The 16453-nt window shown below is 38.8% G+C and overlaps 1 protein-coding gene across 6 annotated transcripts in view; it reads right to left on the bottom strand.

Moving 5' to 3' along the window:
* rbms1a (RNA binding motif, single stranded interacting protein 1a) overlaps nucleotides 1-16453 on the bottom strand; it is a 205375-nt gene that overhangs the window by 156582 nt on the left and 32340 nt on the right. For all 6 annotated transcript variants that reach the window (XM_060827196.1, XM_060827192.1, XM_060827197.1 and 3 more), the window contains one exon: nucleotides 5584-5759. In XM_060827196.1, the coding sequence (XP_060683179.1) occupies nucleotides 5584-5759 (176 nt within the window). The remainder of the gene's footprint in view (nucleotides 1-5583; nucleotides 5760-16453) is intronic.

Below are 16453 nucleotides of genomic sequence, written 5' to 3'. Positions count from 1 at the left end.
CTCATAACCTTGTATAAAGTTATTTTTTATCATGGCTAACTTACACATCCCTGAACACTATGGGGAATTTGCACAGCCAATTCACCTAACCTGAACACCTTTGGCCTGCGGGAGGAAACCAGAGCACCCGGTGGAATCCCACGCAGAGATGGGAAAATGAGCAAACTCCACATAGACAGTCACATCAAGCTAAACCTGGGTCCCTGACACTCTGAGATGGTAGTACTCACCACTATGTAGAGCATATGGTCCACAGCAAGTCAAGATGGCAGGTCACCACTACCAAGTATAACTTGGGACAGGCAATAAATACCAGACTAGGGATGGACAAATTCCCCCAAGAGAGAAGAAATATTCGAAGTGTGATCTCATCAGTGCTCCTACATGTCGACGTATTCTGCATTGAATCAGGGTTGATACCCAGCTTTGATTATAATGAGTGAGTGGGATATGCCGGACCATAACGTTGCAGATTGTGTTCGAGTACTGGATAGTGCAAAGTCTCTGGACTCTGAAAATATTTCAAAAATTGCCCTGAAGACTTGTGCTCCAGAACTTGATGCTTCCCTAGTTGAGCTCTTCCAGTACAGGGACAACACTGGCATCTACCAAACAATGTGGAAACTTCTACACAGAGCTTTTGTCGCCTTACTTAAAGAGGAACAGAAGTGTATTAGCAGTTCAGAGGTGGTTTACTTGGCTGAACCCTTTATAAGGGGGCTGCCTCAGGAGGAGATTTTGAGCAGTGGGGCCTATACACATTGGAGTTTAGAAGATTCAACTGATCATATTGAAACGTAACATTGAGGAGAAGCCACAGGATGCAGACTGTTTCCTGTTAGCTGGCCAAACCTTTATCCACACTAATAAGATTAGATTAGATTAGATTACTTACAGTGTGGAAACAGGCCCTTCGGCCCAACAAGTCCACACCGACCTGCCGAAGCGCAACCCACCCATACCCCTACATTTACCCCTTACCTAACACTACGGGCAATTTAGCATGGCCAATTCACCTGACCTGCACATCTTTGGACTGTGGGAGGAAACCAGAGCACCCGGAGGAAACCCACGCAGACACGGGGAGAACGTGCAAACTCCACACAGTCAGTCGCCTGAGGCGGGAATTGAGCCCAGGTCTCTGGCGCTCTGTGAGGCAGCAGTGCTAACCACTGTGCCACCGTGCCGCCCATAAATAAGTTAATGCCTACACCACAAGTTCAGATTTTGTGTAATAACCTTTGATGTGGCATATGTCAAATGCCTTCCTGGAATCAGAGAGGTTCCATTTATCCATGAATATTTAAGGGAGGATGTAAATGCATTGGAAACAGCTCACAGATGTCGACTTGACTTATACCTGAAGCAGGTACATTGTCTTACAAGAAAACATTGGACGGACTAAACTTATAACCACTAGAGTTTACAAAAGTAAGAGGCAACTTGATTGAACCATACAATCCTCAGGGGTCTTGACAGGGTGCATATGGAAAGGATATTTCTTCTTGTGAAACAGAAGTTACTGTTTCACCCATCTAAAACAGATAAGGAGACTTTTTTTCCCTTCAGAGGGTTCTCTCGCTTTAAAACTCTCTTCCTCAAAACAATGGAAGCAGTATCCTTGAATATTTTTGAAGATAGATCTAAATAGATTCTTTGTAAAGCAAGGAGGTGAAAGGGTTCTGGGGGTAGACTGGAATGTGGAGTGATCAGATCATGCATCAATCTGACTGAATGGCAGAGCCAGCTTGAAGGCCCAGTGGTCTACTCCTACTCCTGATACATGGGTACATATGCTCATTATTTCCTCAAAGAACAAAAACTTGTCAAACATCATTTCTTCACAGGATCATGATAGAAAATCTTGTTGACTCTGTCTGTCTGATTGTAAGTGCCCTGCTTATGATCTCACCAATGATAGATCCCACCAGTTTAATTATGACAGATGTTAGGCAAACGGTGCTGTAATTTCACGCTTTCTGGTCTCTACTCTTTCTCATCTAGAAGAGTAATGTTCAGCATTTACCAATCTGATGGGATATTTCCAAAACCTAAGGAATTTTTGAAAATTGTGACCAAAGTGTTATTTGTCCTAGCAACACAAAATGATATCCAAGTTGAAAGGGGTAGAGGAGAGGTAGAGCTGGACATGGCATAGTTTGTGAATGACACTGTTATATCATCACGTATTCTCTTCTCTCAAATTCCTGACCATTTTTATAGGTTAAAAACAATGACTGCAGATGCTGGAAACCAGACTTTGGATTAGAGTGGTGCTGGAAAAGCACAGCAGTTCACGAAGATGTTGCCTGAGCTGACCATTTTTATAGCCTCCTTCAGCACTCCAACTAAGGATTCTTCCTTCAGTTGTGCTCTCTTGCATATCCTTTACTTGGTTCATTCCACCACTACTTTCTTTTCTAAATTCTACTGTCTCTTCAACTTATATCCCTCCTTCAAGATGCTTAAAATCTAATTATTGGCAATGCTTTTGCTCACCTCTCCTATTGTCTGTTTCTTTCTGGGTCTTAATATTGATCCTCTGAAGTGCCTTGTGACATTGAAAATTCATCATTAGATGCTACATAAATGCAAGTGGTTGTTAGTGGATTTGGGTTTGGTTCTAATCAAAGGAACCAGTTTCTTTTCTTTGATGGGTTTAGGGAGTTTGGAAATAAAATAGCTAGTAAAAGTTCATGGTGAAAGCCCATTCATTTGATAATACTCTCCAGTTTGATACCAACTGACCACCAACACAATGCTCAAAATGTTTTATGGGATCTGTAGATAGCCAGTGTAACTAACAAAACAAAATACATCCACATCTTGTGAAACTGAAAATCAACTGAACCAAAGTTGGACAACAGAAGCTAACATTATTCGAATATAGTTTATTCTGTATACCAATTAGAAATAAATGATATTGACACTGATTGCTATAAATATAGTAAGATTAATTTTCCCAACATCTTCTAAATATGGTACTTTCATTCATACCACCCAACAGAAACATGTGGAATATGCCACGTGTATCTAATTTGCTTCCTTCCTTTGACTCTTCCCCACGCTTCTCAAATATCAACAAACTTGCAGAACCCAGACAGAGATATACAAACAGGTAAAATACATGTGAAGGGACAGACTTTTCAAGTCAGTAGGATTAAAATGATTAAAGTTCGTTATGCAAAAGAAAACCAAGAAGGTATCTTGTAACCTGTAAACAATTAACTGGTGTCAGTCGTGGCTCACACATCGGAATCAGAAGATTGTGTTCAAGTCCTACTCGAGAACTTGATCACAAAACTCATGGTCCTGATGAAGGGCTTGTGCCTGAAGCGTCGAATTTCCTGTTCCTTGGATGCTGCCTGACCTGCTGCGCTTTTCCAGCAACACATTTTCAGCTCTGATCTCCAGCATCTGCAGTCCTCACTTTTTACTCCCAGTGCAGTACACCATCAGAGGTGCTGTCTTTCTCATTTATTTGTTTTAAACCAGGGCTTCAAATATCCTCTTGTGAGAGTCTAAAATATCTCACTGCATTACTTCAAAGAACTGCAGGGAAGGAATTCCCACTGTTCTGACCAATACCTATTCTGAAATCAACATTGCAAACAACAGATTACTTGATCATTATCACATTGCTGTTTGTGTGTAAATTAGTTTCTATTTCTCCAACTTTACCCCAGTAACTACACTTCAAAAGTACTTCACTGGCTGCCAATTCCTTGCGGTGTCTGCTCGTCATGAAAGACACTGTATAAATATAAGTAGGTGTTTTAATTGCTCCATGCTGCTTTTCTTTAAGGTGGCTCCAATAAATAGATTCCAACGTGCCAACAGGAGATCTTCGCAATGAGGCGTTCAAAGCAACATTTAGGATCCCATTGTTAATGCTCCCAATGTAAAAACATGATATTAGTGAATGACTGACACAAAAATAAGAGCATCATACAACAGTACAATAGTTGGGATTTATAACTTACATTTTAAAAAAAAGATAAAAAGTGTTACAATGCCAACACTTCTGGTTCAACACTTGCACCTTTTTGCATACCTTAGTTTTCTGGTACTACATATCACTGAAGGTCCATTCAAAAGCAGGAGATTATGACCAAGTAAACAATGTAAATTTCAAACTGATGTGTATTTATTCAACGTAGAAGCCTCCCAACAAAGTCAAAAGTGTTATGCACAACTGGATCAATTAGGTTGACATCCTTCAAACTGAAGACTAGATTAACCGCCGAACCTCAATAATGGCTACATATTGCTGCAGTAAGGACATCAACCTCTGGCATACATACATGAATACAGGTTGCTGTCAGTGATTCACTGCTTCACTTGAGACATCTCAGATAACAATTGAAGGAAAATCTCCAAATTCACAATAATTGCCACCTTTTGCTGTTAGTCTTGCTATACAAACTCTATGAAAATATTACTTCGAAGAAAATAAAACTATATTTTTAATGCTAACTTTATAACAACTGCTAAGCATGGTCACTGGTTCCAAGAAGCTAATTTTATATTCGCAGAATGTCAAATTTTTCTATGATCATAAAAATTCTATTTTCTAATTTTTAAAAAAAAATTGAAATTATATTTTGGCTTTTATCTTAGTCCGATCATTATTTATTTTGCTAACTGATAAGGTCCTTATTTTAAAAAAGAAAGCACTTTTAATTCCCAGTTTCATGGAGTGTGATGGTGCTTGCTTACTTCACTGTGGCCACCCACCAACATATTCATTTGGATTGTTGTCAGAATTTTACAGCCTTCGAGAATAGAGAAAACTATGTCACAAAGATTGTCAATTACTGGGGGCAACTTTCTTTGATGTCGATGAGAAACACTGCTATCTGCAAAATCAAATTTATCCTACAGGATAGAAGATTGTTGAAAAATAGAAATATTAGTTTATATTGAAAAACACCGTCCTAAAGTTATATTTTAACTAACAGATAGTTACTCGAAAAAAATCTTTACCATCCTACAGGTTTGTGTAGAATGATTTGTGACAAACTAATCTGAAACCTGTCTACAAAAGGAGACATTTTAAAATTCACAAATTATCAACTGAGGGCATAAACATGAAATATTTTTTCTCCTATTTGTCTGGTTAATTGTACTAAATTATAAATAAATCAATTTATTTAGTGATACTATTCTGCAGCTTGATAAACTGAGGTCCAAAACACCAACCATGGTCTAAGTGACATACATAGCAACATAAAGGTAGGAGCAGGAGGAAGTTATTCAACTCCTCAAACCTACTCCGCCATTCAATATGATCATGGCTGATCATGGAGATCAATATTATCGTCGCAACTTTCCCCCATACGTCTTGATCCCTTCAGCCACATAAGTAAATCTACCTCCTGCATGAAAACACAGCTAAAGAGGGAGCATTTTTCATTTCTGCAAAATAAACCCATCCACACTAATTTGAGTAAATTCCAGTGCACATTCCTGCATATAATTAACAGATTATTTAAATATTAAAAACTATTTTAATAATGTCAAAAGTTAATGTTCAACGAAAAGAATGAAATGACTGTTTAGAGTAGGATATTGAGTACTTACGGCTGGCAGAGTTTCACTAGATCTTGGTCTGTGGTGCCTGGTGGCAGTCCTCTGATGTAAAGGTTTGTCTTACTGAGCTGTTGCCATCCTGTATTATTGCTGCCACTGCTACTGTTGTTGCTGTTGGTGAGAGGACTGGCTGGTGCCATTGGATGAGGCGTGGGTGCACAGGGTTGCTGTAAAAAAAAGTATTAAGACTTACTGCTAGATTGGTTATTAAAATATAGGGTGCAAATTTCATATTTATGATAATACACTAAATTTAAGATTTCAATAGTTACCTTTCACTCAATTATTAAGAAACAATGGTACATGCATGAATAAAGTATCAAAATCATTGATTCTATTGCTGTATTCTCTCATTGCTACCAACAATAATTGAAATTGTACACTAAAAATAATAGCAAAGACTAATGGTGTTTTAGGCCTTATAAACATTTTTCACTTTATTCACGCAATCTACTATATTTACCCGATTACTCCTAATACCCACTTGTCTCAACTTAATCGCCAAACTAAAACAGACAGTAGCCAGTAACAGGCTTTCCTCTGGAAAATACAAACACAATACTAACTTCTCTGAGCATGCCCTTCTCCTGTCACTTCCTTGCTGTCCTCTCAAGCTTGGCAAAGATTCAGCTGATATACTTGAGTGCTCTGTCCAGGGTCTTTCCTTATTTATACAGCATGAATGATGGAGTATCACTTGCAGGGCAAATTATCCCAGTAGTCTTGTCACTCTGTCCAACCTAATTCCACATTTCTTACAGAATGAATACAAAGAATACATTCGATCTGTATGCAAAGGAACTGGAGATGGACAGGAAGGGGGCATATTGGGGATGCCCCAGGATTTTTAAAAAAGGTAGAAATAAGATCCATGTGACATTTAGGATTGATGCTGCTAATCAACTGCATGTTTCTCCCTGAGGACACCAGGATTTTTTCATATTCAAACCATATCTGGTTTATCTGAAAATGTCGGCCTAAATACAAAATCAGAAAATATACATTTCTGAAATACAACATTCTGATTCCTTCTAAGGCAGCTATATTAAATGTAATTTTATGATCATTTATGTCTGAGTATCAATAACTACAAAAATGGTTAATCAATACATTTGATTCTATGAAGCATTGCACATGAATTACTTCTAAACTTCATTCCTGCTATTATCTTGAAAGTCAATAATCACATTTATACAGTCTCCTTAGCTGTAACAGATGGACAAGAGGAAAGTGAGATTCCAGCACACTCTGCTTGAAATCATTATCAAAGCTGATGAACACAATTGACTACCACAACACAGATGACAGATTTGACCAATTGTTTGGTTGTGATTATTTAGAGAACAGGAGTATTTTGTAGTTTACAATTTATGAATTTCTTTCAGTATTGACTATGGCTTAAATCTTTTCAGAACAGCTTGTGACAATACTTATCCTCCAGTGCAACTGCAAGGATTGGATTATGGATGCAATCTTCAATTTTAAGGAATGAAGGCAAATTGGTCTCCTTGTAGTGAGCTTTATACACAGGGAGGGGTAGGTGTGCTGTTTCATCATCTTTGACATGAGCCTAATTTACTTGAAAGACACTTTGCTGCAGTCTGTACTCAACAATGACCTTTCATTTACAGACTTTGTGCTTGCACAGACATGTTCATTGCACAAAATATTGGCCTAATATAGTGTTGCTGAGTGCATGAACTCGGTATGGCTTCAGTGAAATCTTGCCCCAGTCTCTCCAGTCATGTGATCATATATCAGTATCTCTTACAGTCACGTTGGTAATCTATTATGTCACATCCATTCTTCTCCAACCACCATGAGATTTTGTCGCAGTTAGATCATGTGCTCATGGGTAAGGAGGTCAACCCGTTACTCAAGTGAACCCATATTTTTGAGCAAATTCTGTAAATTACTCAGTTGTGGCTCATTGTGAAATGTAACCATGTCAGTATTACCATGAGATTAATATATTAATTTATATAATTTTATCACTATACAATGACATATTTCAATTTAACTTGAGCAATGGTCTAGAATATGGATACATACTTTGCCTTTAACTCAAACAAGTCTATTCCTAACCTTTCCAAACACTTTGATGGAAATTATGGCAGTTGTAAAGATTCCTTCTGCTCAAGATTGACTGCTCATAGGTCAGATGTGACAACGGGATATCATTTTACTGGCCACCAAATTGCCTTTTGGGCTTTTTCTTGATGTTTTAATATTCTTGCATGTTATTCTTCAAATATTGCAATTCTGAATATTGTGGGTACCACCAATCTTTCATTAAAGATCAACAAACCTTCTCAGCAGAAGACATGTTCATTGCACAAAATATTGGCCTAATATAGTGTTGCCGATGGCTATCCATTCTGGTAATGTTTTCTAATTGAGAGACAATCTTAATCGGCTTTGAGCTTCTCTAATCATTTGTAAGTTCTCACTTCACTTAAGAGTGTGTATACTTCTCCTTTTGATATAAACTCCACATCTTGTTTTCAAGCCCCTTTAAATAGTAAGTTCAGCAAGCTATCTGATAACTGGTAACTTCTTTTTATGTACTCAGTTGTTCAATCATATCTGAACATTCTGAAGCACTACATGTAAGGTGCAGCTTTTTAGTTTCCTTCATATTCAGAAGGGAAACAAATGGCTTGAGCTCAATTTCAATTTTACATCTTGGACCCAACACAATCAGCAAACTTCTTATACACCCATATTGCCGCTAAAACTTTTCTTCCCACTCTTCCTCCACAAACTGTGGAAGACCTTTTCTCTTTTTCTGTTGGAGACCTTGAAGCAAAGTATACCAGTCTATATTTTCCATCAACATGGATTCGTATTGTTGATAACATGGGCTGTAACTTACTGATACCTTGGAGAATTTCTTTTTGAAAAACATTCTCAGACTGACACTCCAGCACCACTGTTGACATGGTCTCAAATCTGCCCTATGAGCAGTCAGTCATGAGCAGAAAGAATCTTTACAACTGCTATCATTTCCTCACCGATTCATCAATTGCTGATAGATTAGGTATGAATCTCCCCACTTGTTTAACAATCCCCAGCAATACTCAGAGAAGAATAAGGGTATGGAATGCTTTCCTGCAAAGGTAGTAGATATGCCAAGTTAAAGTGCATTTAAGTCGTCATTGGACAGGCATATGGACGTACATGGAATAGTGTAGGTTGGATGGGCTTCAGATTAGTATGACAGGGCAGCGCAACATCAAGGGCTGAAGTGCCTGTACTGCACTGTAATGTTCTATGTTCTATGTAATACTTGTTGCTCTATTTTCTTCCTGGATTGTGAAGATTCCCAGATTACCTTTGTTTTCTGAGAATCAAATGTTATTCCTGTGTCTTGAACTGTCTCCAAAGGATTTGATCAGAGGTTTTGCAAATTCATGCTCGTTGGCTATAATTAGGCATGCCTCCTGCAGTGCTTCCAAAACCTTCCTAATTCTACAACCATGATCCTCCTTTGTGGAACTGTGTTCTAGAATAATTCTGCAAATGGAAGATTTTTCCATCCCTTCCTTGAAATAGGTTGGATATTGTCCACTAGAATATTTCAGGTGCAAACACCAAAGTGTAACCTTGTGAAGGGATAATGACCAAAAAAACTTTATAAAAGTAGCTAGCAATTTTGGTTCTTGACCCAAAAGGATGTTTTGTTGCCTCCACTGTTAACAAGTAATTTTATGAGCTTTGTACTCTTTGCCAATTTAGCTCGGCCATCCATCATCAGCTGATGGCTTTGCGCATAATCCACAGCTACTGCTTTGACGTGTTGGATCAAGACCATGCAGATCTTAATGTCTCATTTGATTTAGAAATGGTGACTAAACCTGAACACCATTTTAGTGAGTACTGTGAGCTATGATTCTTTCAATTTCTGTTCTTACTTTTTCCATTAGAAGGTGCAGTATCCTTCTTGGAGTAAAAACTCAAATTGGTTTTGCACATGCCTGCAAAGTAATATGATACTAATTTTTTTAAAATAACTAATAATTACCCTGTGAATAAAATTAGAAAGATGTAATTTACTCTATTTTCTCTCCCAGCAATTTCATGGGTATTGTCAACTAGTTTCATCACATGCTTCCCAGTGAGAAGATTTTTAATTCTGTAAAATGTTAAATGGTTCAGTTATTTTAATCGTGTCTGATTAGATCTCTTTCTTTAAAATTTGTTTCTCCTGGACCTTGAAGTTTGATTAAAGATGTTTTTAACTTAACCTGTTCCAGAATACCAACATCTGCTCCAGCATCTACTTTAAACTATATCGAGACTTACTAACCAGTATTTACTGTCTGAGTGATTGATCTTTCCAAGGATGTTTAGTTTCTGTGGCTGAAATTCTCCCATTTACAGGACCTGGTTGCATTTAAAACTCTGCCTTTTACTTCCACTAATTGTAGTTTTGGAATAACAGCAATGCTTGAAAATGATCAACTTTACTACAATTGTGGCATTCAGCTCCCCCTGCCTGGGAGTCATCACGCATATATGTGGCTCATTCTGACATCCTCCAAACGTATACGAAGATGGCAGTTGGCATGATTTGTTTTAACATAGCTTTTGGCAGAACTTTGCTTTAGCATGCTGCTTTCAGACTTAGAAATTACACAGGGCCTGAGACTATCTGCAAGTTATTACCAGATTTTGTTTCCATACCTGTACAATTTTGGTGAGTGTTAAATACTCCATTAATTGCAATAAAACAGACATTGCCTCGTTACCCCAACTATGTGGTCCTGTATTGCTTCATTCTTTAGATAATCAATTAGCAGGAAAATGTGCAAATGGCAAAGGTCATGGATAAATCAATTTCTGGACTTGCTTGGTCTCTGCCTCATTTGTTCAAACTAGCCCAAACAATTATCATGTTCTGACACACAAATCAAAAATGCATCATAGCCTTGCAGAATTTCCCCATGAGAAAATGAAATCTCATCCACCCTTTGTTTCTCAACAAATCATTGGCCATAGTGCTGATTGCATAGAGAACAGCAATAACCTGACTGTTCTGGTCCTGTTTTATTTAATAATTATTGGATACCTGTCTCATGTCTGTGGGCCTGGGTATTTGAGAAGGCCTCGGCAATTGCTAGCAATGACTAGGCATTCCTGTGAACACTGCAATGAAAAAGTGAAGATTGCAGATGCTGGAGATCAGAGTTGAAAAGTGTGGCACTGGAAAAGCACAGCAGGTCAGACAGCATCCAAGGAGGAGAACTGACGTTTCGGGCATAAGCCTGTCTTTCTTGATGAAGAGCTTATGCCAGAAATGTCAATTCTCCTGCTCCTCGGATGCTGCCTGACCTGCTGTGCTTTTCCAGTATCACACTTTTCAACTGTGAAATGATGCATTTTTAAAGGTCTGTGACTGTGTCACTTCCTGTTTCAGGACTCTGATACTTGACTTTGAGCCAGCTGCTGCCTAATGAGTTGGGGAATATCTCTCTTCCATGTTAATTTGATGTACTTCTATGATTTGCTAACACTGTAGCTTTTTCTTTAACTCTCGTTACTTGTAGGTTCTTTTTCTCTGTCCTTACCCTGCATGATCTATACGGAGAGGCTGAACAGGCTGGGGCTGTTTTCGCTGGAGCGTCGGAGGCTGAGTGGTGACCTTATAAAGGTTTACAAAATTATGAGGGACATGGATAGGATAAATAGACAAAGTCTTTTCCCTGGGGTCGAGGACTCCAGAACTAGAGGGCATAGGTTTAGGGTGAGAGGGGAAAGATATAAAAGAGACCTAGGGGGCAACTTTTTCACGCAGAGAGTGGTACATGTATGGAATGAGCTGCCAGAGGAAGTGATGGAGGCTGGTACAATTGCAACATTTAAGAGGGATTTGGATGGGTATATGAATAGGAAGGGTTTGGAGGGAAATGGGCCGGATGCTGGCAGGTGGGACTAGATTGGGTTGGGATATCTGGTTGGCATGGACAGGTTGGACCAAAGGGTCTGTTTCCATGCTGTACATCTCTATGACTCTATGTTCTGCCACTATGTTTCATTCACCTTTTGGGGTGATGCAGAATAAGCTTTCTTATAATCAAGTAATGATTTGGCAGGGTGGGTGCGAGTGAGAATGGTGAGAAGGTTCACTAGGGTGATCTTTGGTATGGAGGGACTGTCTTATGAACGATGGCTAAACAGGTTGTGATTCTACTCACTAGAATTTGAAAGAATGAAAAGGTGAACTCTTTGAAACACAGGATTCTTACAGGGCTTGACAGGGTCAATGTGGAGGTAATGCTTCCTCTCATGGAGAGACTAGGATCAGAGAATAATCCCAGAATAAAGGGAGGCCAATTGAAGGTTGAGAGGAGGAGGAATTTCTTCTCTCAAGATGGTCTTTGAAACACCTTGCCACAGAGACCTGTGGGGGCAGAGTCTGTGTACATTTAAAGCTGAAAATATAAAACACATACATATATATTTCAAGGTTTGTGCGAATATTTATATATACGCTTGGTTAAGGGAATCAAGGGTTATGGGAAAAATGCAGGAAAGTGTATATGAGAAATATTGAATCGTGGATTAGGCTCAATGGGCTAAATGGCCTACTGTTATTCCCACTTATAGTCTTATAAAGGTACTGTTGATAAACTTGTAATCCACAGGCAAGTGAATGTAAGGAATAAATTTGGAATTGGAAAACTAGTTCCAGTAATGGTGACCACATTATTGTAATGTTCCAGCTGCCGTAATGTTCCAGCAGCAAGTCCCTGGAGCAGCGAACCCCCAGAACAGTGCATGGAGTACGGGCCCCAGAACGTGAGCAATGAGCCCCAGAATAGCGCATGGGCTGCATGCCCCAGAACATCATGAGCAGCAAGCCTTGGTACACCGTGCGCGCTGCGAGCCAAAGACCAGTTCCCAGGCAGTGAGAGATCCCAGTGGGGAATGGCTTGGTGAGGCAATCCAGGCACTTACCTTGGAGCAGCTGAGTGTGGTATGGAGTGGAATGGGAGTTGGAGTGGAGCAGAGACGGCTTTTGGTCTGGGATCTGACGTGAGTAGTCAGACCACATGCGGAGGCAGTGTGCTGAGCTGCCATAATGTCTATTTGAAATTTTCTACCTTACTGTAATTTCAACCCTTTAATGATGTCCTATTTTTAACTTATTTTTCAACTCTGAGTAATGCAACTACTTTTAGTCCTCTGCTGTATCCAAGAATTGTACCAAGGTATTTGTACCTAAGATGTTGCCAAAGGAAAGGAGACATTGTAAAAGTTTTTCATGGTATTCCTACAATGGAGTACGCGTGACAATAACGAGGATTTTCTATGCTCTATATTCTATTTTATTTAATTTAATTTGTCATTAAAACCCATCTGGTGTACTATCCTTCAGGGTAGGAAACGTGCCATCCTTGCCTGGTCATATTACTTTGAGGGGTATAAATCCATGATTTGGCATTACAGAATTTTCTTGGTTATTGGGGAAGTACCACACCAAAATGGCAGCCTCTCAGTACACCTGTCTGTGCTGTTATTCTGCTGCAAGCTTTGGAACTAAGAAGAGAGGAACCACCTTTTCATGTTAAACCCCACACTTGAAATCCTATTTATTTAAAAAGATGTCACAAAAGCTATCCTGTTTCCAGTGATAGGAATGATGTCGGCAATCAATCGCTAATAGGTATGACTGTCAACCTTGGAAATTCCCCATCCTTGCATGACTAATGAGCTCCATCCTGGAGCCACACATCCAAATACACATTTTGCAGATGTTTCCAGAAGATGGAATTGGTCCTTAGCTCTGATATCAATGGCAATTCTTTCACCGGTTTCCTTTTCCAAAGTTCCACCTGCTGATGGATGTTGTCAAAGGGTTATGTCCCTTCATACAACAAAAGCAGTCATAAGCTCCCATGTAAACATGCTGGATGTAGACTGAGTGATAATAACAAAGTTATTGCCTTAAATACTGATGTTGTATAGAACAGATTACAGTATCCTAAAGTCACAAAACAGACCAAATAGGTATTTCATTCTCATCCCCATGTTATATTTTCAAACACATTATGGATGCACCTTCCACTAGGTCACTGTTGACCAAACTGGTGCACATATAAAACTCCCTTTTTGTTGGGGGTTAATATTGTGGAAAAAGTTATTTCATGATCACTATTCTTGCGTGCCTGTTCTGTTTACGGGACCCTGTTTGTTTTCTCTCATTTCCCTGTAACTCATGATTTACATTAAATTAGAAGATGTAAATTTTTGGTCTTTGACATTAATTGCATGCAATTAAATAAGAGATTGCCTTGGGTTTTCTGACAGCATTTGATTGAGCTTAAAGTCTTTGTTAATTTGAACTGCCAACCATTTGCTAAATTAGTTTAAAATGAAAAGACCTTCAATTACCTGTGAGGTCGGTGCTGGAATATTCCTTGAGTAAGTTTTTTACCTTGAACTTTTAAGATGTTTTTGATAAGCTCTGCTTGTTGTTATTCAAGATTTTCTCCTCCCTTTTCCCCTGCTGTTTTTATAGGGCTCATGTTAATTCATTTCTTTCTTCAGAAGGAACTCAAATTATTTTGAATTAGGAGGAATGATTATATTGAAAATACCTTAAACATCTCAAGGTGACTGATCTGGCTAAAATGAATAACTTCCATTAGATACATACCAATCATACCTTAAACCCACATAAAATGCACAACATGACTTTGTAATGAAATGGTTTAATCTAAAAATGCTACTACTCAGTTGAAACAAAATATTCTAAACAATGAGGTAAGTTATTTTCAATCTATTTGACATTATGTACAGTAGAATGCAATCAAAATAATGCTTCTGGAGGAAGAGAAAAAAAAATTAAAAAAGCAGATGTGTTGTGTTTTGTATATACAATGATTACAAGACTGAAATGTGAACAAATGTTGTAAATTGTTTATTAAAATTTAAATTGCTTCTGGCCAAAGTAACCCTCCTTATTCTTAGGTGTTGCAGTATTTGAAAACTTATCTGGAAAATGTCAAACATGAAGGACTGATCAAACTTAAAATAATTCCTAAATTAGCGATTTAATGCTAAACTGATTGATCTGAGACAAAAATAAACTGCAGTATTGGAATCCAAAGTAGACAAGCAGGCATCTGGAGGAACACAGCAAGCCAGACAACATCTGAAGGTGCAGAAGTCGACAAGTATAACCCTTTTTCAGGAATGGGTGGATGTGTGGGGGGAGCTGTAGATAAAGGGGTGGCAGGGTGATGAAGTGGAGATAGGTGAAGACAGGCAGAGGGTTCGACCTGGTTGGTCAATGGGAGGAATGAATCTGGTTGATGGCAGGGAGCAGTCGAAGGGATGGGGAAGGGCTGGGAAGGGAGATTATTTGAAATTGGAAAACTCGACGTTGAGTCCTCCAGGCTTTAGACTGCCCAGGCGAAAGATGAGGTGTTGTTCCTCCAATTTGTGGTCTGATTTGTTGTGACAATGGAGGAGGCCGAGAATGGTCATGTTGGAAAGGGAGTGGTTGGGGGAACTGAAATGAGCGGTGATTGGGAGGTCTGGTCGGCCCCTGCAGGGCCAGCTGAGATGCTTAGTGAACCATTCCCTAAGTTTACTTTTGCTCTCCCTCATATACAGAAGACCACATCAGAAGCAACTGATGCAATAAACTCAGTTTGAAGAGAGGCAGATGAACCTCTGTCTCACCTGGATGGAGGTGACGGGGATGGTGTACCGGCAGGTTTTCCATCTTTTCCGGTTGCAGGAGAAGCAACCAGGGAGTTGGTGGGAACGATGGGAAGAGAGGCGCAAACCAAGGACTGTCGAAGGGAAGAATATTTGTGCTCCTCCCTGTCTTTTCTGAAGGGGTTACAACTTTTATGTCACAGGTTATCTCCAGCTTGTAATCCCGACTCAGCAATGGTGACTGTGTTATAACTTGCAAATTAAACTTGCTGTGCAGTAGTAGTGTCCCTACCCTTGGACTGGGAAGCCTAGGTTCATGTTGCACCTACTCCAGAAGTGTGTAACAACATCTCTGACGAAGGGTTGATTAGGAAAAATAAGTTAAGTAAATAATATTAGAGCTTTTAATGGGCTATAAATCCTGTTTTGTCCATACCTTGGAAAGTTTTACAAACATAGCTTGCTTTGTTATTCTTATTAGGTAAACTTTTGTCCATGTTGTCTGAAATAACAACTTGGACCTTGCTCTCATCGTTTATTGGTTTAATCCTTTCTAATTTATCCTTTCCGCCATGACTTGGTCCCAGCATGGTTCAGATGAAGCCCAGTGCTATGGAACAGCTCCTCTTGTTCCGGTATAGGTGTCAGTGTCCAATTAAGTGGGAATTCTTTTTTCACGCCAATCATTTAGCCACGTGTCAACTTCCTAATCTGTCCAAGTGGGCTATTCTTAAACCAGGAAAATTTTAAATGATAATCTGATTTTCATTTTTATCTAATGGGCTATTGGTCAGCAATTTTGACATTAATTTTACATTTCAAGCAAGAGAAGGGTATGTGTAATTTTTTTCATTTAACTTTGCAAATGTAATTTATGCAGCACATGTAACTAAAATCAAATATTGGTCATGCAAGTAATGAATTGCTAAAAAAGAGATGTATTGTTGAAGCTATCTATATACTCACCAGGTCAAATGCAAGAATATAAAATAGCAAATTATCACAACAGTTTATACCATAAAGGATGCTGATTGATGGGAAAGTCAATTCAGATTAGTAAAGGCATTGCCATTATAAAAGCAACAGGAACAAGAGGTAACTAAAGGCAAAGAAGTAAAAAAAAATCATTTTTTTTAAAACAGAGAACAGGTCCTTGTGTATGAATATGTCAATACTGTAAACAAGCTTA

This window comes from Hemiscyllium ocellatum, chromosome 7, assembly GCF_020745735.1.
Source record: "Hemiscyllium ocellatum isolate sHemOce1 chromosome 7, sHemOce1.pat.X.cur, whole genome shotgun sequence".
In the NCBI taxonomy this organism is placed as follows: domain Eukaryota; kingdom Metazoa; phylum Chordata; class Chondrichthyes; order Orectolobiformes; family Hemiscylliidae; genus Hemiscyllium; species Hemiscyllium ocellatum.
The sequence above is the reverse complement of the archived record's forward strand: the minus strand, read 5'-3'. Positions and strand labels throughout refer to the sequence as shown.